This window comes from Macaca nemestrina, chromosome 6, assembly GCF_043159975.1.
Source record: "Macaca nemestrina isolate mMacNem1 chromosome 6, mMacNem.hap1, whole genome shotgun sequence".
In the NCBI taxonomy this organism is placed as follows: Eukaryota; Metazoa; Chordata; class Mammalia; order Primates; family Cercopithecidae; genus Macaca; species Macaca nemestrina.
The window spans coordinates 32,918,956-32,940,795 of record NC_092130.1 but is presented as its reverse complement, the minus strand read 5'-3'; the positions used below and the strand labels follow the sequence as shown (position 1 = coordinate 32,940,795).

Sequence of the window (21,840 nt, the reverse complement as noted above, 5' to 3'; positions counted from 1 at the left end):
ATCCGTAACTCTTATTTACTGAAAACTTCTTATTTGCTGAAAACAGGTAGAAGCTTTAAGTACATCTTGTTCAATTAATTAATCTTCGAGTGCTATGAATTATATGCGGCTATCATCCCCATTGCACTGATGAAGACGTGGAAGCTTACGGACATTAGCTCATGGTCCAACATCACACAATCACTGGGAGAACAAATGGTACTGATGCAAGAAATGCATTTCCATAAGAAATTGTGAAGTTAGGCATCCTCCTTCCTCCAATGCTTAACATACTGGAATAAGGGATGCAAAAGGCTGCCAACTAGGAAGTTTCACCTTTACTATGTAGGAGCCCTAGAAGGATCTTCAAAAAAATAAGTAAAATAGTCAATCTTAGGGTCAAAAAATCAAGCTGACAGAGGCCCATGCTGGAGATAAAGGAAGGAAAAACTTAGAAACAGCAAGTGGCAGGGGGGAAAAAAAAAAAAAAAAGAAAAGATCTTTAGCTCTCAGGGTGCCAGCAGGAAACAGATAAAATTATTAAGAAGTTATTAAGAAGCCTTTAACAAAGAAATTACGTAACAAAGTGTGGGCAGTGTTTAGGGCAAATAAATGGATATGCAGCATCCAGGGCCTACCAGCAGCAGCAAGCCATTTCCAGGGCCAGAAGAGGGAAAGGGGAGGGAGTAGTTACTGGAGGTGGAGACTGTAGCTGTATGGAGGGGGCTGCCTGGCAGGAGCTGTAACCTTCAGCAGAGACATGCAGCTGCCCCACAATGACCTAGTGACAGGAAGGAATCAGGGGAAAATACCCTGACTTCAGTGTTCACTCTTCCTCTAATCTGTTTTTGGTGCCCTAAGAGCTAAAGGCAACCAGAAGCCCAAGGGCAAAGAAACCACCTAATGCACACCACACATGGAGTATGGAGCAGGGCAGACAAAGGTGGAGAGGGCATCTGGGGATGCAAGCAGGGAATACCCAGCCCAGGCCCTGAATAGCCAACAATGGGATATGATTTAATAAACTATGATATCACCACAAATATGGATTACGATTATTATGGCCTTCTCTAAATCTACATCATGAACTGAAGAAATATCTAAAATAAGTAAGTTGTAGAGCAATATGCAAAATATGATCCAGTTCTTGTCAAAGCAAACAAAAAATGCTGTATGTAAATATGTTTATTGTATTTTTGTGTGAGCTGATCTGGAAGAAAGTTCTGGAAGGATGCACATCATATTATTAACATTGGATATTGTAGAAAGAAAGGATGCAGAGAGAGGTTGTAGGGGTCCTTTTAAACTTTTTCTTCTCTCACCTCTATTTATTTACATTATTTCTCTAGTTGCGTATGTGTAATGTACTTTGAAACTTTTAAAAGGAACTTAATAAAGAAAATTATAAAAAGGTAAAAGAATGTGGTAATTGCTGTGGTCCAGTGTGACAGGAAGAATATGGATTAGAAAATGCAATGGCACATTGCAGAAGAAAGTGTCAATCAACTAAGTAACTGAAGAGGAAGGGAAAGTGACGCAGATGCAGACGTGCCAAACCAGACTGAATTTCAAAGCAGCATGGCTAGGGAGGGCCCATTAATAGACACAGGAAACAGAAAAAGGACTAACAAAATAGAAGTGTAAGACTAAGAATAATTTTGAGGTACTGGTCAACCATAGAGCCATGTAGCAGGTCACTGAAATGGTGGCCTGGGATTTAAGAGAATGGTCACGTGTTAGTGGACGGGCTTGAGTTAATGCCACACTGAAAACGGCTGTGCCAACTGAAAGGCAGAAAAGAAGGGTGGAAAGATCCCTAGAATGGGAGTCGGGAGCCACGGACTCTGGTCAAAGTTCTGTGATCCCCTTCGCCTTTCCAAGCGGCTGTGCTGTTAATGGTACCCAGCTCCCTCTTTAAGAAGCAGCTCTCTCCTTTCATCTTTTCTGACTGACAGCTGGCTTTGACAGGGCCTTTACAATGACAGAGACGTCCAGTGAATTCCCACCCTATTGCTTCTCAGAAACAAGAAACCTTTTCACTAAATCTGAAAGCCTGCCAAAATGCAATTCCCAGAGGAGGAATGTGGGCTCAGGCCTTGGAATGTGTGAGAAGCACCTTCAAATGACAGGCAATAGCTCCCCATCTATTTGTGGAGGCCACAGGGATTCTTCTTCAAGTCTGACATTGTACTTTTAAAGCTGGTGGGAGCTTCTTGGGGATTGTGGTCATAAGCACACAACCACTGGCTTATGCAACTTCCTAAAACTGTCCGTGGTGGGCAAGTCTAACAGAACACTTTGCTGCGGTGCTCGTCACACCAGGCGGCCATGAAAAGGGCCCCGTGGAGAGTGTGGAAGGAAGAAATTGTCTCAAAGACCACAGATGTCTTCCAGTTTGCTCTGCCTTGCAGTCCAGACCTCAAAGATTAGGTCTGTCACACAGGAGTGCAAAGAGAGTCCTCATCGTTAAAGCAGCCCAAGAACCCAAGCGATCAATCAGTGCCAGTTAGCCTGAAGGAATGGTGGGAAAGGGAAGGGCTTTGGAGTCCTGACTGTAAAACGAGAAAAATAATATCTTTTTCAAAGGAATGCTGTAAGCATTAAGCCCAGATTTTGGTGCGTAGTAGGTACTCAATAAATGTGAGTTCCTTTAGAAGCTAAAATCTCCCTAAATCTTCTCAGGTCAAAGCCTTCCACCTGGTGCCTACCTCCCCTCTCCTTTATCCCTGAAAAGTAACTTGACTTTTCATTTCTTTTTAGTTTGGTTTGATTCATACCATATATCTTAACTACCTGTCTACAACAACCCAAACACACTTCCTATACAAGAATATAGGTAAGGAAAGAAAGGGACGAGTTCGCCCTTTTTTTCTGGTTCCTTCTTGACAAAGCAGACAATGGTCATGACTGATTTTCTTGGTTACAGGCTTCCATCTGTCTGTCTAAAAACCTATACACCGCAGTTCTGCTTTCATTGGATAGAGAGGTGGTTATTAAAGTAGAGGCTATTTTTTACTCTTTGGCCCTGAACTTCTTCAAGTTGTTCTGATAGATAAAACTGCAGATGCTCTGAGAACAAGGCCTTCAAGAGGTCAGGCAGACCTTGAATGAAACAAACACTTGAACTAAATACAAATGAGACACCACTTAAAAATTATCAGAACTCAAAAATCAGAGACAAGTGGGTAGTTAATCCTAGAACAAAAGGTTTCTTCGCCTTCAATAAAGATCTAAGGCTTTACTCATGATAGGCAACTCCTGGAATGTATTCGAGACTGCTTACTATTGGCAAAGACCATGTTAACATTATGGGAATACATTCTCTGTGCTTAAAACCTCCAAGACTTCATCCCTTACCTGCAAAGGCATAAAGTTGCCCACTTCTCTTCCCAGTGATCACTCTTTAACATTCTATGAATCTAACAACAGGCGAATAATCTTCTTTTGGAATAGTCTACTCTTTTACGATGTGTCTCTGCTCAGAAATGTTTCAGACTGAAGTATACAGTTACATGTTTTATGTCTATCAAAGCAAGATGTATGTTGTAACATGTATTAAATTTTGTCCAAAAAATAGCAAACAAGTTATCATCTTTGCCAGTCATCTCAGACGCAGCCAGTTTTCACCTATGTGTTATCACTCTTCCCCTGTTGCCCCAAGTCTTCACCTTTCATTTATCATTCCATTCATTCAGGGGTAGACTGAGCTAGGTTTTGGTGATACAGTGGCGTATGACACAGAGTCCCTAGGATCATGGAGCAGATAGACTAACAGCCTTTTGATAACCCTGTTTCCTTGACACCTGTTCTCTCCAAACCACTTAACCCAGGGAGAGAAACATTTGTCTAAATTAATTCATTCATTCCTTCATCTAATATTTGTAAACGCCTCCTGTTCACAGTACTAGTGATACAATAGTGAACAAAATAAAATAAGGCACTGCAGGGGCTGAAAGTGCAAAGAATAAGTAAGTTACTAAATAAGTAGAATAATTTCAACAGTGATAAGTGAAATTTAGAAAAAGGATAAGGGGATGGTGGAGGCTGGGAAGACAGTCCGGGATATTTGATTACATTTTCAAAGAAGGCATGTCTAAGGAGCTGTCTCCTGAATAGATGTGAATAATCTGAGTCCCAGGGAGGAAAAAAAAACAAAACAGCAAGTACAGAAGTTTTGAGCTGGACATGAATGTGTCATAATGGGAGGATGGCTGATGCTGAGTCACTGACAGTCAGTGGCAGGACTGGGGACCAGAGAAGTAGGCATTGCCACCCCACATGGGACCTCAAGAGCCATGGTCTGGGTTTTAGTTGAAGTGTAATGGGAGATATTTGAGCAGGGGAGTGACTTGGTTTGATTTACCTTTTTAAAGGACCACCTGGTTATCACGAATAGAGAATGAATTTCGGAGTAGGCAAAGTGGAACCACAGAGAAAAGTCAGACAGTTCTTGGAGTAAGATGACAGAGGCTTGAATGAGGGCGATGACAGTGATGAAAAATGGTGAGAAGTGGTTGGCTTAATATTCTACTCTAAAGGTAGAACCAACAAATATGCACAGCTAATATACAGTTAGCTGGGACATGATCCCAGCATCTGTTGAAAACAATGCCTGTCCACCTCTTACCTTGACTGTGTCTTCTTTCTAAATATCCAAGTAAATTTAACCTATATATTTCAGGATTGATAGACTTCACAACTTTAAAACAGGGAGGAGGCAGCTTCAACAGAGACATCTACATTCAATATTTAAAGCACTTCATAGTTCCCATACCATAACATCTGGGTTAACCAGCAGCTCAGGTTATTTTGATTATTTTTTTGGATTGATTGCCTATTTATCTATCTAATCACTGAAAATATGTCTTTGTAAAACTCCAACATAGACAGCTTCCAAGTCTGCTCCTGTTATAGATTTATGGATCTGGTTTCCCTCTTTAGCAAATGCAACATAGTGACAGTTGTTGATTCTGTCTGATGGATCAGATTTCTTCACGGCCCACGGCATATCACTATGAACTTTAATTCTTCATTATATGTAGCTGTTCATTTAGACATGTCAAAGTGTAAGCCACGGGGAAGACTGTACTGAAATCTAATTACACTATCTTTTTAAATTCCCCAATCTCTCTTTTTATCCTAAAATCAAGGGCCAAATATTTCCTGTCTAATCAATTAAGTGGATTCCAGGTCACAGACTTTGGAGTACATTTTTTTTTTTATTTCTCCTAACATTAAATAACTTGATAAGTAACGTTTCCTAAGCAGCTTACATTAACCTTCTTAACAGGAGATAGAACAGTACAGTAAGTGAGGGTTTTCAAGGCTGACAAGAAGGTGAATTTGGACTTAGTTCTGCCAGTTAGTTAATAATGATGGAACTTGAGACAAATTAACTTTCTGAGCTCCAATTTCCTCATTTGTAAAGTGGGTTAATAATAACTATGACACGGGCATGGTAATATAATTGAATGAAATGCCATATACACAATTATGATTGAAAATCAGTTAGCATGGGCTCTGGCCTGCCATAATTTCTTATAAATTTTATTTGAGGCTCCCTTTTCTGCTCTCTGAGAATTTCTCAAGTTTTAATTTCATTCTTCATTCTTCACTTTCTCCCTTTATGACTCTGCTAGGGCTGCCATAACAAAGTACTACAGGCTGAGGGTTTTAACAACAGAAACTATTTTCCCAAAGTTATGAATGCTAGAAGTCTGAGACCAGGGTGTCAGCAGGCCTGGTTTCTTCTGAGTCCTCTCTCCTTAGTATGCAGATCAAACTCCTCTAATCCTTGTGTCCTCACATAGTCTTCCCTCTGTGTGTGTCTGTGTCTGTGTCCTAATCTGTTCTTCTTATAAAACTCCCCAGTCAGAGTGGATTAGGGCCCATCCTAATGACCTCGTTTAACTTAATTACCTCTCCGAAGACCCTGCCTCCAATACAGTCACGTTCTAAGGTACTGAGGGTTAAGACTTCAATTACTGGGTAGGGGACATAATTCACTCTCCCCCTCACTCTCTGCCTTCCTCAACAAAAGTTAAGAGAAAAGCACTAAGCTAGAGCAAGGAAAAATGAGTCCTATGCCTCATAATTTTTTAAACCTACTTTACTATATGACCTTGGCAAACTATTTTCCCTTTTTGATCCACATTTTCTCAATCATTCAAATGAAGAGCTTGGAATAACAGGTTCCTTTTCTCTTCCTGCCCCTAGCCAAGCAAAGCTAAGTTTTTCCCATGATTTCTCATAGCAAAAAAGCGTTCTGAGATACAGCGTGCAATGAAGTAAGTGAAATGAAAAGGAAACAAACAAAACATACCTTCTTGGTGGAATAAACCCAGGATGAAGTCCCTAGAAGCAGAAGATTATATTCAACTGCCTTAAAACCTTCTAAGTTGTCGAAGGTCCTTTCTCTCTATAAGGCCATAATTTAAACCAATTTAATTGGATAAACCAAGAACCCCACTATGAATTTATCAATATCCCCAAACAAAGTAATCTCATCAAGATTTGAGGCACCAATTCACTTTGAGGGAAAAAGTGCATGATTTCAAATAACGGTCTCCTTGAAAGAATTAAGTGGAAAAAAGTTTTAAAAACAAACACACATACACACAGAAAATGTAAAATTAAAACCAGCTTCCAAGCTTATAGGTTGAGCCAGTAAGGAGTGGGGAAGAACTGGCCATGTTTCCTCTCCAGCTGTGTAGCTTCAGGTCCCAAGACACAGTGTACCTCTACAAATGTCAACAGCCTCAGCAAGACAGGGAGGAAGGCAAAGGTGATGGTGAGAAAACAAATGTGCTAATTCAAGAGCTGGAGGAAATGAGAGAAAGTAGAGTTTTCCATGTAAAATGGCATAACTAATGAAGGAATGAGTGGTGACAAGAATATAAGGCTAAGAGTAAAGACACTGGGATTTCAATCTGTAGTCTGATACTCATGAGCTGAGTGACTTCAGGCAGGTTACTCAATCTCTCATTCTGGCGTAGCTTTTAGTTTGGCTTCAACTAAAAAACAACCAACAATAAATCTGTCATTTCATTTTTGTTGTTAATGCAAAGATCTTGGAGAATATCAAAACAATGCAAACAAAATGAGATTCATTTAACTAGATTTTCCAAGGAATGTAATAATATATAGCTATTAAAAATAAAGTTATGGAAGGATATTTAAAACATGGAAAGATGTAATATATTGTGCAATGAAAAGTAAGGCATAAAACAGCATAAACAATATGTGGAATCATTTTAATAAATGGCACATATAGTCAAAAGAAAAAATCTAGATGGGTATACTGAAAGTTTACAGTGGTTCTCTCTGAGTAATTTCATTGTAGCTTATTTTTATTGTCCTTACTGTTTGTGCTTTTGGTAAATTTTTCTACAACCAACATCCTTATTTTGTAATAAAAAAAAAAGCCTTAGTTAATTTTAAAATCCTTGTGCCCCACAGTAAAACAGATAGTAGCAAAAATGCATATTAGGTGGGTACCACTTGGTCTTGGTTTTATTATCCATAAGATGGGGCATTAGACTTAAAAAAAAAATCTTGACCCAACAATCCCATTACTGGGTAAATACCCAAAGAAATATAAATCATCCTACTATAAAGACACATGCACATGTATGTTTATTGCAGCACTATTTACAATAGCAAAGACATAGAACCAACCCAAACGACCACCAATGATAGACTGGATAAAGAAAATGTGGTACATATACACCATGGAATACCATGCAGCCATAAAAAGGAATGAGATCATGTCCTTTGCAGGGACATGGATGAAGCTAGAAGGCATCATTCTCAGCAAACAAACACAGCAACAGAAAACCAAATATCACATGTTCTCACTTATAAGTGAGAGGTGAACACTGAGAACACATGGACACAGAGAGGGGAACAACGCACACCAGGGCCTGTTGGGAGGTTGGGGAGTGATGGAGGGAAGTTAGAGGATGGGTCAATAGGTGCAGCCAACCACCATGGCACATATATACCTATGTAACAAACCTGCATGTTCTGCACATGTATACCGTTTTTTTAAAGGAGAGATAAAGAAAAAAGTAATCTCCATGGAGACTCTGAAAGTACGAATTTTACAGAGTCATAGTAAGTTAAACCTCAAAAGAATCTTACCTAAGATTTAAGAGAATGGGGCATGCAGTGTGGAGTATGAAATGAGAAGGTGGCATTTAAATTCACGTTAGGAAGAATCCCTAATTGGTAGTTTCGCTAATTCAATGTAAAGATGCTGAAAGTGGTGGGAATCTCCCTGGCAAGTTGTTTGTGTAAGTACAACAGTGTGGAGTAGCTTTGGACCTGCCAGAAACAAAACTGCTCTTAACAGGAAGGCTGGAAGGCTTCCTGATGCCAAGCAGTGCTAAGGAGTCCATCCCCTTTGCAGAGGAGGGGGCACCAACTGTTCTCCATGTCCCCCATAACCTACATCACTTATACCTTACAGGAAACAGGCGCAGAGAAGGACTTACCCCTGGACTTGAAGTAAGTGAACTCCAGTTGGAATCAATGTCTTGTGACTCCAGAGGTGGGAGAGGGATAACTTAAGGTAGCACCATACTGTGGGGTTAACTTAAGGTAGCACCATACTGTGGGGTTAAGAATGGGGGCTCTAAGTCACATAAACTTAAGTTTGAACTTTGGTTCCATCATTTAAGCCTTGTGTGATATTAGGCAAATTACTTAATCTCTCTAAATTTCCTCATCAATAAAATGGAAAGAAAGACCTGGTTAAAAATCTATCTACCTAATTAAGTTGTTTTGAGAATTAAGTGAGATGATGAATAAAAAGCACTTTACAAGGGTACAATAAATGTGAATTATTCTTATTATTAAACTAACTTTTCCCAGAATGTACGGTCAATAAATATCTTTTATGCAATAAAAAATAGCAAAATGCTTTTATCATACCTGATTATATTATATATGACACTCTTATAACACAGAGTTCTTCAAACACTTTCTAATCAAAGGTTTTTGGTTCCATGAATATACTTTGATTCTCCCATTTTGTACTCCCTTTAAAAGGCTTTATTGATTACCATTACACATAAACCTATTGAAATCATGAACTCTCTGATTTGTACCCAGAGATAAGCTTAGTAAAATCTGTGTTAACTGGCCCTACCCCTCAAACTAAAGAATTACATTTAGAATAAAAACTAGTAATAAGAATAGCTCCAAACGTAGCTCAGAGAAAGCTGACAGGTGCAGTGGGGTAAGAGACTAAAAATCTTTTGAAAGAACACACAGAAACAAAACCATTCCATGTAAATGTCCAGCCCTAACAGGGAAACAAAAAGAACTATGAGCTGCTCCTTAACCAGTGCTTCTAAAATACCAAGTTTGCTTTACAAATGCAGATTGGTCTATCTAGTTGCTGCTAATAACTCTAATGACTTTATAGTTTATGTGCAAAGGCACAAAGAGACCTCAATTAAGATCTATATTGTATCCTGGTTCGAAGAGTCATGGTGACAGTTTCCTCTACATGAAAGAGGACATAAAGGTCTGTATTAATTCTTTTAAATCATTTGCAGTAAGAGAAATGGTGTCTTTGTTGCAGGCAACAAGTATCCAGGTAGGCTCCTGAAACAAGCTCAGAATGAGCCCAGATGCAGAATCTGGAAGAGAGGATTGGAGGCCAGACAAGAAAGAAGTCGAAGTGATGGATGGACTTTCTGGCACATGTGCCCAGGTCAGGCCCTGGATTACAATGACTTGCTTGTTCTGCTAAAGAGCTATCATGTTTCTCTTGGCCCAGTGATCCTATGCCTTAGAGTGTGGCCTTATTTAGAAGTTAATATTCTAGAAAATTGTCAAACGGAAGATTATGTACAAGAACAAATTGGTATACTTTCAGGTGATCTTCTCTCTTGAAATCATTCCTGCAGGTAAGTGTTAAATACACCCAGTCATTCAGCAAATACAGAGGGCCTAATATGTGACAACCAAAGATTAAGTGCTGGAGATTCAGTGGTAACAAAACAAAAACCATCCCTATCCTCATGGCATGTACATGGCATGATTGGGCCTTTGAGGGTAGATTATTTCCATTGGATGGCAGTCATCATATTTAAAATATTAGCAAGAGCAGCTGAAAAAAGAGCTTGGTGAGCAGATACAGACGCCGAGTTGTTTTCGATTTGTTTTCTTGTTTGTTTGGCCAGTCTAGATTTTGGGCACTTATCGCTTTCATGCCCTTATCAATAGTAGCCTTATCCTAAAGAAAGACTGTATGTGACAGCAAATGAATCATGATACCACTTTAATAATGCTCATCTGAATTAATACTAACGCTCTGCCAGGCAGAAGATCTATCAGTCATTATTAGTCCATCTCTCCTCTGCACAAAATCTATTAATTAAGTATACTCCCTGAATGAGAAAAAGGCTGGGACTTTAAGTGTAAAAAGCAACCAAAGCCCCTTATATACAATACAGATGTTGGCTGGTCCCTCTGAGTTTCAGCCAACAATGGCTGCTCTCATCCACTTTCTCCCTACTCTATATTCCCTCACAGGAAGGGCTTAGAACTCCTCTCTGTGAATTTGGAACAAAGTGAGGAGGGGCTGGCTCACAGGGTCATTTGCACTGGCAGGGACCTCAAGGAGCATCTGGTTCAATGCCCTCATTTTACTGATACAGAATCTGAGAAGGATAATAAGGGTTTGCCCAAAGTGACAAGTAAATTAAAGGCAAAGGCAGGCCTGAACCACAGTGTGCTGATATTCCCTCCAGCGTTCGCTTCCTTATTCCGCATCCAAGAACAAGAGGGTTCCTTTGCTCCACTAGTCCAAGGAACTCTTCTCTTAAAAAATAAAATCTCATTTTACCCTTAAAATCTCATTGTCCAGCACTTCCAGAGAAAAGAAGTAGTAATTAGGCCATGAGAAATGTTGTCCTTGAATTCCAGATGTTCCAAATAGGTTCCTGGACCATTCTACTGTGGAGCTTCCCCATCTAGCTTAAAGTGCTGGGTGTGTCCTGCAAATGTTTCTCCGCGTGACTGAAAGGAAACAGACAGCCTGGCTATGTCTGGGAAGAAGACAGGGATAGAGAGTGAGAAAGGGCCTTAGACCCAGCTCTGCTCTGAAGCAAGGCAGAAAAATAGCATCTGCTTTTCCACCCTGTACTCATACATGCTCCTGGGCAAAAGCCAGAAGCTCACTCAGACAGCTGGCAGAAGCAACGCATGAACCACTGTCAAGAGGACACACAACTCACTTGTTGTTCCAATAGTGATGTGATAGGGTTGGCCAGACCATCTCCAATCCTTCTTCCACTCTGTGAACCCACATTTAGGAGCTAACAGGTGTGGACAGCTGGAGATAATGGCGGGAGGAGGTAGTCACCTGTGCCTATGGAACTACTGCTTTCTTGCCTATGAAACTAATTTACCTCTGCAGGGATCAATCCCAGGATCTTACTTTTTCAGCTGTGTGACTTTAGCCAAATTACTTAGTTTCTCTGAGCCTCCCTCCAGAACGCAAAATGATGGTTAATAACTGTAGCTATAAGAGTTGCTGTGAGTTAAATGAGATAATCCATGTAGCTTTCACTAAGACAGTTAACAATAATAACTCCACCATGCTTAGTCCCATATTTCTTACCACTGAGTTCCCTACAATCTAATTAACAGAAGAAAGTTCCTCAAGAAAAGTAGTTTTTATACTGGGCTTCACGTAGGGACTGGAACCAAAAGAAGAGGCCAAGTTGAGAGGCTCATTCTATTCCACCAAACTAGCTTTGGCCTTTTTTGAGGGGTGGGAGGATACCTGTGTTTCATATATTGAAATAAGCATATGTTGATGAAAGAGGGACTTCATAGCAAAAGGAGTCTGAAAATACAGGAGTCTATTTCTCTGGGTTTTCCAAGGTCTTTCTTATTTGTTTCTCATTTGCCTAGAGAAAGTGGGAGAAAAGGCAAAGTTGAGCATTGATTTGAGGAGGGAGAAACCAGGGAACAGTTCACCTCTCCGATTAACATCCATCACGGGCCGGGCGCGGTGGCTCACGCCTGTAATCCCAGCACTTTGGGAGGCCGAGGAGGGTGGATCACCTGAGGTCGGGAGTTCGAGACCAGCCTGACCAACATGGAGACAAGATCAGCCTGACCAACATGGAGAAAGCCCATCTCTACTAAAAATACAAAATTAGCTAGGCATGGTGATCCAATCCCAGCTACTCAGGAGGCTGAGGCAGGAGAATTGCTTGAACCTGGGAGGCGGAGGTTGCCGTGAGCTGAGATCGAGCCACTGCACTCCAGCCTGGGCAACAAGAGCAAACCTGTGTCTCAAAAAACAACAAACAAACAAACAAAAAAACCATCCATCACAAGAGGTAATGACATATTCAAATCTCCTGTCTTGTTCTGATTAGATGCACTGATTTCATCAAAGGATGAAAACATTTACACCCCAGAGACCCATTCCTACTATTGTAAACATTTTGCAGTTTTTCAAATGTAATAAGCAAAAACAAATGGCCCTATAAAATACGTCAATAGGTAAAGAACAGAGGACCAATTAGGACAGAAGGTTTTTTTTTTCTTCTTTTGGTTGTTGTTCTTTTCAAATTTAGGTTTTTTTTTCCCCCAACTGAAGAAAAAAGAGCAGACAAGCCACTAAAACACGAGTGATGAAGAAACAGCCGAAAGGATCTTCATAACCTGTGTCACTCTAGGCTAGAAGCTGATCAGCACTAAAAAATGACACAGAGTTCAACTAATTTAGGAAAATTCCCTCTATTCAGGGTAAGGGAGAGTCTCTGTATCAAAAGTTCAAAGGCAGCCTAATGGCCTGTATCGGACTGTCAGAGATGACGAGCATAAAATTCTTAGGAACACTGTAACGTAACTAAACAACAACAAAAAAAGTTTTTATATAACACTGTTTATTTTTGTTTTCGAAAACTCTTATTTTAAAAAAATCATTTCCTAAGTAGTCTCTTTCTAACCAGACCATTGTCAAATCTTCTTTTATTAATTTCCACATTCCAAAGTAGTTGAGATTTTTATAAATATAAATCAGCGTCTGCTCTCTTGAACACATCCAGAGTTCACAGACCACTTTCATGGCCACTGTTTGAGCCTCTTAGTAGTTCAGTGCAATAAGCAGAAACGCTTTTTATTTATAAACTGAGGGTCTTGCCACATAGACTTGAATTCTCTCAGGAAATCTATTTCTTCAGAATTCCTCCCAGGGCCCAGCTGGCCTGGTCACAGCTAGTAATGTTCGAGGCTCTTTGTATACCTGAGGCCTTCTCCTAGTATTTGAGGAAAAGGAATAACCTGGCTAAGAATCAGCACATACCTGCTCAAAATTTAAAGTAACAAATGAACACTTTAGGCAGGGCCTGGGCTAAGACTTCCATGATCAGATATCTAAGATGCTTTCCATTCCTAAGCATTCGCTATTTTTCTTCTGTCTTTTACCCTGGAATTTCCCTTTCAAGATGCCTTACACGGAGAGAGCTGGTTTTCCGTGACTCCTCTTCTTTTGGTTTCCTCAACTCTAGTTCTCCATCTCCTAATATTTTCCTCTCATTCTTAAATGACAACCATTGAAGCAAGAGGAATGCGTAGATCCAAAGGTGGGATTGCATATGTCCCTTCCTCTAGTTCTAGGCTCCCAGCTTAACTGCTGCAGAGATCTGGGTGTTACTCCAGTTCATAAGGTCTCTTCACTTCTCCAAAAAAGAAAATAAATTCCAGTGGCACCTATGACATTCACAATTACCCCTTTCAAGGGAGATCACAGAGCTCTGACTACATACCTTAGACTGAACTTTGCAAGTTGTATTCCTAACTGGGGATTTGTCTTCCAGCAATTCCCAAATATCACACACACAACCAAACTTTCAATGCAACAGAAATGCATTATCTGCAAGACAATGTTTACAGAAATCCAAGTAGAGTTGCAAAAGACCAGTTCTCTGTCATTTGTCTCCTAGAGGGAATTCTGGAGCTGTTTCCACAACTTTCAACATCTCAGCTGCACATGCCTCCAGGAGGCAGCTGCTGCACCACAGCAGCCTCAGCTTTGAAGCCAGACAAGGCCTAGGTTTGATTGCCAGCTTTGCCCCAATATTCTCACCAGGCAACTCTAAATAACTGACTTCACCTAACCATATTTCAGTTTCCTTCCTTAACTGGGAAATGATTATCTGTGGAGGTTCTAATACGAAAATACATATAAAATACTGGAACCTAAGTGCCTAAGTATTAGGGCCTGGCCCAGTCCTGTGGTCAGCTTCAAGTTGTAACGTATGTCAGAGGAAAACAATAACTGTAACTTATCAAAAGTTTCTACCTGTAGAATTGATGGTGACTACTATTTCAAAAATGTGTTCTTATATGTACTTAATATAAAAGGTAAGAAAGACCGTGTTATGGGATTTGTGGACAGTGACAAGAAAAATATGCCTCCCAGCAGTGGAGATGGTCTGGAAACCATTTGCCCTACCAATGCTGAGTAACAGTGATGGTAGAGGCAGAGGCAGAGACACCAAAAAGAGTGTGATGGTGAAGGACATGCATTTTTATTTCAGTCGGGTGTGTAGGTTTAAGTCCGGCCTCTAACCCTTACTAAATCTCTGACCATGAGCAAATTATTTTTTTATTTTCTAAGATTTTGCTTAACTTATAAAATAGGGGTAACTATAGTCCCTCTCAGACAGTATTGATTGAGTCCAGGATTCAACGAAACAAGGCATGCAAGGCATAAAAAAACATAATACCTGACACAAAATAAACACTCAACATGTGTGGGCTATTATTAGGAATAATTTTTAATCAATTCATCCATTTAAGTGTCAAATAAATGATTTGACAATAAAATGTACTAGAGGCAACAGAGGCTTCTTCCTGCCTGCAGAGGGGAAGATTCTGCATCTCAATAGCAAATGCACAGGATGTTCCAAGCCTAATCATTATGTATCCGTATACCAGGTCCATCGCGAGACAGTGAAGATATAAGGTCCCTTGCTGTGATCTGTCGAATCCCCAAAACTGCCAGTCTCTGATCATTAGAAGCAAGGCTTGTGTTGAGGTAGAACAGATAATCCACATAGCTGACCTGAGAAGGGACAATGAAGATCTGAAGTCCCGGGAGCTACTCGGGAGAAAGGTAGCTACTCCCAGCCAACTCCAACAGGGACACAGAAATCTCCCCCTCATATCCAGCCCTCCCACAGGAAACCAATAAAACAAGGATAGTAAGAATGCCTTAATCTCAGGAAGGCAATAAAAATAGGTAGAAGGAGGAGAAAACAAAACAAAATAAAAACAACCAATCCTATTCTGGACCCAAAACACTGGTAGAAAGTAGTTCCTAGGAAGGCAAAGGGTACCAGGCCAAGAAAGACTGCCCCCGCCAGTCCTCAGATTGCAGTGACACCTCAGCTACTGGGTGGGGCTGCCTTCACAGAAAGGAATAGAGAGGGCATAGAAAATTCAATTCAAACTCCATAACATTACCATTTCTCAAATATACTAGAATTGATGGTAGGGAGTATACGTTATACTTAGATCTTTAATCATATTTTCTGCACATGAATATGTATGTCTACATTGTTATATTTATAACTATATCTAGAAAAGGTACCTCAACCTTCATAGTATATAGACAACTATAATCTTCTATAGACACACAAACATACATAAATATTTTATTCTAAAATAGAGTCCTTGTTCACGGAAATGCAAACACGAAGCATGAGAAAATTTACAAATGGATTCCTTATCCCCAAAGACCAACATCCGCCTCCTGCCATGCCCTTCCTTTTCATCCCCTTGGTTTTAACAATGAATTCAAGGCAGTCTGGTTTGAAGAAATTCACAACCACTGTCTACTCCTATTACAGCTGCTGGAGATACAGCCCCAGCTTCAAGGCAGAGGCTGCTATGCAGCACCACGCCCCACACACAGAGAGAAAGGATGGAAGCCGCACTGAAAATGAAGGATGTACCCCAGGGATGATCATTCAAACAGAAACAAAAGGGAATCCACTGCAAATCTGACCCTGGGATTAGGGCGCAACCACATTTACTGGAGCTCCTAAGGCAAGTTATCAAGGCTGAATTTCTTTATCTTTCCTTAAAGGTGGCTTAAATGATACCTAGAAGAATGGGTGTGGCTCTCAATGTCATGTCACAGGCTGAGTCCAGAAGAAGAACCACTGCAGTCTAGGGGAAAAAAAAAAAAAGGTTCTCTGCCCATCCCTAACAGGAAAACTAGCAAATATACACTGGATGTTAAAGCAAGTGGCAGAAACATGTGGCATACCTCCAGCATAGAACAGCATGAGAGCTGTGGTTCAATCTCCTGAGTTGGGGAAATAAGTAAAAATTGAGCTTTTGTCCCAATCAGTTTTTTCTTTCTGTCTTTTTTCTTTCTTTCCTTCTTTCTTTCTTTCTTTTTTTAGATGATAACTTCCACAGTTCTTTGGAAAGACAAGACAGTCGGCACTAGGTAATACTGTGCATTGTAAAAGATCCATGGTATCTCTTCAATAATGGAAAGTGAATGCCATCAGGTAGTGGTAAGGATCCGTTAAAACCCAAAGCCTCTACCAGGCAAAAGGATCCCTGCGGGCCTCAACTCTTCTCCCTGGGGAGTGTTTCTTCCCTAACACCAGCTGGGAAGCTGGTAGGGGTGGGGTGCATTTGTGTGAAGTGAAGCTCAGTTGCATGAAAAAGGTATGGTGAGGCAAAAAAAATAAATAAATAATTAAACGATTTGACAATAAAATGTACTAGGGGCAACGGAGGCTTCTTCCTGCCTGCAGAGGGGAAGATTCTGCATCTCAATAGCAAACGCACAGGATGTTCCAAGCCTAAGGGAACAAGTGCAAACAGACTCGTGCCCGCAACAAAACCTGGCGGACCCTGCAAATCAACTACTGTGGCAGGTAAAGCTCTGCCCTAGGGCGGCAGCAGAGCCTTCCAGGGGCCAGCTGATCACTTCCTTTGTTCAGCTTGCAAAGATGGAGTAGCCACCCATTCCCCCACTAACACACACACACACACACACACACACACCCCATCTAATTCACTATAGACAAAGCACAACCGCACTGCTCTGTGCTAAACTAAAAAACGTTAGTTTTTATTTATTCTATTTTTGTAAATGCCCATCCCAGCCTGCCATATGTGCCTACTATTTGGGGGCATCGTTGCAGCGCATCACCACGGAATCCCAGCCTTGCTGGACGCCGGTGAAGACGCGGTTTCTGTACCTGATAATGGCACGTCCCGTCTCCACCCCGCCCTAGGCGCACCCTAGCGCATTTGACACCCGCCGGTCGCGGCGTCTCGGTCTTGCACACAATGGGTTGAACACTGCATGCACACAGCGTGCGCCCGCGACAGCAAACTAAAATCTGCTCTAAAAACTCGGCCTTTTCTTTGATGTGAGGGAGAAAAGAAAGGAAAAATGTAAAGTGCATCGAAGGCGCACACACACACACACACACACACACACACACACACAAAGTTGATCATTCCCACTGCAGCCACGTTAGCTGTCCAGTCCCATAAATGATACATTGAAATATGAATCGGAGTGAACGCAGGCATGAAGGGGACACGGCGAGGACAGGTGGTCCAGACACCCTGCCACCCTCGCGGCGCAGGGGTCAGAGCCGTGGGGCTGGAGCTGGGAGAGGGGCGCGGTCGGGCTACGAAGTACCCCTGGGGAAAGGTGTCATCTCTCCAAACCCAGTCCGGCCGAAAGGATCCTTAGACAAAAAGCACACCTCAACCTGGGGTGGCACAAACCGACACCCCAGGCGGAGCAGGGGTCCTGGGAGAGCCGCGAGCCCCGCGCTCCTGCCTGCGATGGGAAGGGAGAATAAATAATCCAAACTTCTCCGCGCCACTGTTTGGGTTTCCTCTTTGTTTTGTTTTCCCCAACCCCAGGGTCGCTCAGTCTGTGTGGCGCCGGCTGGACTGACCGCCGCGCTCCACCACCCGGACCCCGGGTCTCCGTCCCTCCCCGGGGACCGGGCCAGTGAAGCCGGCGGGATCCGAGCCGACCCCGCCCGCAGAGCAGCCGGCAAGGGGAGCGAGCGAGGAGGGAGGGAGCGGCGGCCGCCCGGACTCACCGTGATCCGCGGGATGTTCTTCTTGCCTTGGTAGGACATGGTGGCGGCAGTGGCTGCAGCGGCTGGCTCCCTCCCTCCTTCTGCTCCGGCTCGCCCGCGCCTATCCTCAGCGCACAGCGCCCCGAGATCAGGTGGAGTGAATGGTGCGCTGGCCGCGCCGCCGCCTCCGCCCGCCTCCGCCCCCCTCCCGGGCTCCCGCGGCGGCTGCCAGAGACAATAGTAAATCTCCCCGGTCCCCCTTTCACCCCCGCCCCCCCCACGCACACCCTCCTCCACCCGCGTTCACGCCCGGGTTTTGTGTTTTTTTTTTTTTTCTTTTGCTGTGCCAGCTGGGACCCCGTAAGACAAGAATGGCTGATCTGCGACTCCTCCCTCTTCTCTCTTATCCCTATTGATTTTCCTCTTTGCATCTGCCTCACCCACTTTTTCTTTTTCTTCCTTTTTTTTTCCCCTGATTTGCGAGTGCGGCGGAGCCAGGCTGCTCCACAGCCACCAGGGGGCGCGAGGGGCTTTTCGGGAGCGGAGGCTGAGGCCCGGGGGTGGGAGCATCAGCTACGCCCTCCCGGCCGCGGAGCCGAGCCCCGGGCACCGCCGCCCCCAGCCAGCCCCTTGTCGGATCTCCCACCTTCCCTGCCCTGGTTTCAGAATGGAGACGGTTCCTGGCTTCCCTCCCGGCACTCGCTCTCCTCCGCCATCGCGCGGGTCGAATGCGGCGACCGCGCCTTTGTTCGAGAGGAGGGCTGGGCGCCGCCTCTGCTGTTCCCCGGGTGGTAAACAGCGGCGCAGCCCCTTCAGACGCCGGGGACTGGTCCGACTCTGCAACCTGGCGGGCCTGCTGGGTTCCCCAGGCCCGGAACACACACACACATTAGAAAATGGAAAGCCGTGACTCGCTCTCAGAGGCTGCAAGAGGCACGGTAGCAGTGGACTCAACCATTCCCTATATTTAAAAAATATCCAAGTAGCATCTTGTTAAAGAAACTCCACTGCCTGAGTCTCAGAATCAAAGAAAGAACATGAATGCTGCTCTGTGAGTAAAAAGTAGAAAACACCTGTGGAGTGGGAAGGCAGAAGCCCAGACACGTTCCTTGTGTGCAGCCATGGATTTGGAGTAGAACTCTATTGCTCCCCGTCAGTAATGAACCACGTGCACTACTCACAATCCAGAGTTTACTTTAGACAGGGCTGATAGACGAAGGTTTTTTATATGTTACAAGCAAAACCATGGCCCTTCGGCGATGGAATATGTTGTCCTTTAGCTAAGGTTTTTTATATGTTATTACAAGCAAAACCATGGCCCTTCGGCGATGGAATATATTGTCCTTTAGCTACCTGCTAAAATCAAACGGTCAAAGGGAGACATATTTGGAGAGGCCACTGTGGGTGGGGTCTGAGTGGTGGCTGGGGGTGAGGGAGCTCCTTAACTCCAAGAAAAATAACTCCAAACATAAAATTTAAGGAACAAAAACAAGACTTGCTATGCAAAAAAAAAAAAAAAAAATTATAAAACCCTTTTAAGACAAGTTTCCACCACTCCCCAATTGTCAATCTTAATGTCCTATTAAATAGAAATCCTGTATGTCACTAAGCATGACTAAAGCTGTGTTGAGGATCTTGAATTCACGTTTCCATAAGGCAGCCGACTGATGACAATTCTAGACATCTTGTCATTAAAGTGAAGGCGTGCTTGCAATAAAGAAACTACACAAGGCATCCACAGAAAGAGGACACAGAATACTCCAGCTTGGGCTTTCCATAAACCCGAAACGAACCAGACTGGTCACATAATCCAAGGACACACAAAACCCCCCTTAAACATTCTCTCTCAAGTGAGTTAATCCAAGCTTCTGGTTATTTATGGTTAATTGGACTGAATGCAGTCTTCACAAGAAAAGTCCACAGCAGTCTCCACTTTATTTCTGTGATACTCTGGAAAGGAGGATGAATGCCAAGCAAAGAACACCTCCCTATACTCTTGCAAAACACAAGGGGGAAAAAAAAAAGACTGGGCCAAAGGCACGCCCTAAACATTTTGTTTTGTTCTTAAAGCATAAGTGCTGAGACCACTAGCCAAGAGTTGTGAAATTACAAAGCATTCTGGGGATTGGCATGCAAATGAGCAGGATTATATTTAGAACAGAGTAAAAGGAGAATTAACTACATACTATGGAAACCAGCAGAGCTCTCTCTCTGCATCTTTCCCATAGATTTTACTGTCCCAAACTTACTGGAAAGGATCATGCACATTTTTCTCAAGAAAAGCAAAAATATGTAGGGGACATTTACAATCCTTAAAACAAACAAACAAACAAAAAAAACCACTCCTGCTTTTTTTTAAATTTTACAAGTTTCTTTGCCTTTCTTACATCTGAGTTATCTCCTCTGTTACCATCATTATAATCCAGAACACTCTTTACTAACTACATTTATACCTTATTTTTGATCACTTGATTGTGTGTGTGTGTGTGTGCGTGTGTGTGTGTGTGTGTGTGTTTCAAATAACAAGACTTGGTTAAGTTTTTTTGAGGTCAGGTTTGCATGCAAGAGGCCATGTTGAATGGCAATTGCAGTATGTTCTTCTGGATCTGACTGCTGTGACCAGCCAGACACAGGAACACAGCAAATTGATTCAAGCTGTTGCCATCATCAGAAATGTACAACAAACACTATTTTCCTTGTTTCATCCCCTTCAATTATCTTTCACTTTCTTGAACCAAAATAAAGCCTCTAAGATGAATTTGAAGGAAAAAGCCTTCCTTGGCTATAAGAAAGGCAGCCATCAACACAGGATGCCTCTGTGTCTGGCCAAGAGAGAGAAGAATGGAACCAGTATGGATGTTTTCCACAGTAGAATGACTCTGAATGGTTTTCCTTGGATACAAAGCAGTGCTTGGCTTTAGGTATCTCAGGAAACTGTGAAAGAGGGAGGTGAAGACATAGAAATAGAGACTTGATTTACAGTCCCAAAGAAACTTAACTTTGGCTACCACACCTGCCACACCCCAGATTTCCACACCTAAATCAATGCGTACTCCATTCCAGTTGCTCAGGCCAAAGGTTTGGCACCATCCTTGATTTCTCTCCTTCAGTCACGCCCCTACTCTCCATATAAAATCTTTCGGCAAATGCTATTGATTCTACTTTTTTTTTTTTTTTTTTTTTTTTTTGAGACAGAGTCTCGCTCTTGTCGCCCAGGCTGGAGTGCAATGGGGTGATCTCGGCTCACTGCAACCTCTGCCTCCCAGGTTCAAGCAATTCTCCTGCCTCAACCTCCTGAGTAGCTGGGATTACAGGTGCCCACAACCATGCCCAGCTAATTTTTTTACTTTTAGTAGAGACAAGGGTTTCGCCATGTTGGCCATGCTGGTCTCGAACTCCTGACCTCAGGTGATCTGCTAGCCTCAGCCTCCCAAAGTGCTGGGATTACAGGCATGAACCACCACACCCAGCCGGTTCTATCTTTTAAATGTATCCACACTATGGTCTCCTCTTATGATTTGCAAAGTTTCTTCCTGTGTTTAGCCACCATTAGCTATCACCTGAATTATTATAACCTCCTAACTGGGTTCTCTTCTTCACCGTCATTCATTCATTCATTAATTCTCAAAATATTCACACAATACTTATCTTGTGCTTACTATGTGCCATTATTTTTCTAGGTGTTAGTGCAACAGAGGTGAATAGTAAGTCCCAAATATCATGGAGTTTACTTTATATTCTTATTATCATATAA

At 42.4% G+C, this 21,840-nt stretch overlaps 1 protein-coding gene and 1 long non-coding RNA gene across 5 annotated transcripts in view; one reads left to right on the top strand and one right to left on the bottom strand.

Annotated features, from left to right (window-relative positions):
* Positions 1-21,840, bottom strand: part of LOC105466915 (dihydropyrimidinase like 3) — a 114,624-nt gene that overhangs the window by 45,550 nt on the left and 47,234 nt on the right. Inside the window, exons 1-2 of one of the 4 annotated variants that reach the window (XM_071098251.1) lie at positions 18,733-18,750; positions 18,108-18,207 (exon numbers count right to left, since the gene is read on the bottom strand). The exons of 1 other annotated variant lie outside the window; for it this stretch is intronic. In XM_071098251.1, the coding sequence (XP_070954352.1) occupies positions 18,108-18,146 (39 nt within the window). In that variant the 5' untranslated portion in view covers positions 18,147-18,207; positions 18,733-18,750. Of the gene's footprint in view, positions 1-18,107; positions 18,274-18,732; positions 18,830-21,840 lie in introns of those variants that run through there. 2 more of the 4 variants (XM_071098252.1, XM_071098250.1) reach the window with 2 other exon arrangements.
* On the top strand, positions 4,371-9,663 carry LOC105466914 (uncharacterized). Its single transcript, XR_978514.3, has 3 exons — positions 4,371-4,482; positions 8,450-8,487; positions 9,569-9,663. It is a non-coding gene; the product is annotated as an uncharacterized lncRNA (long non-coding RNA).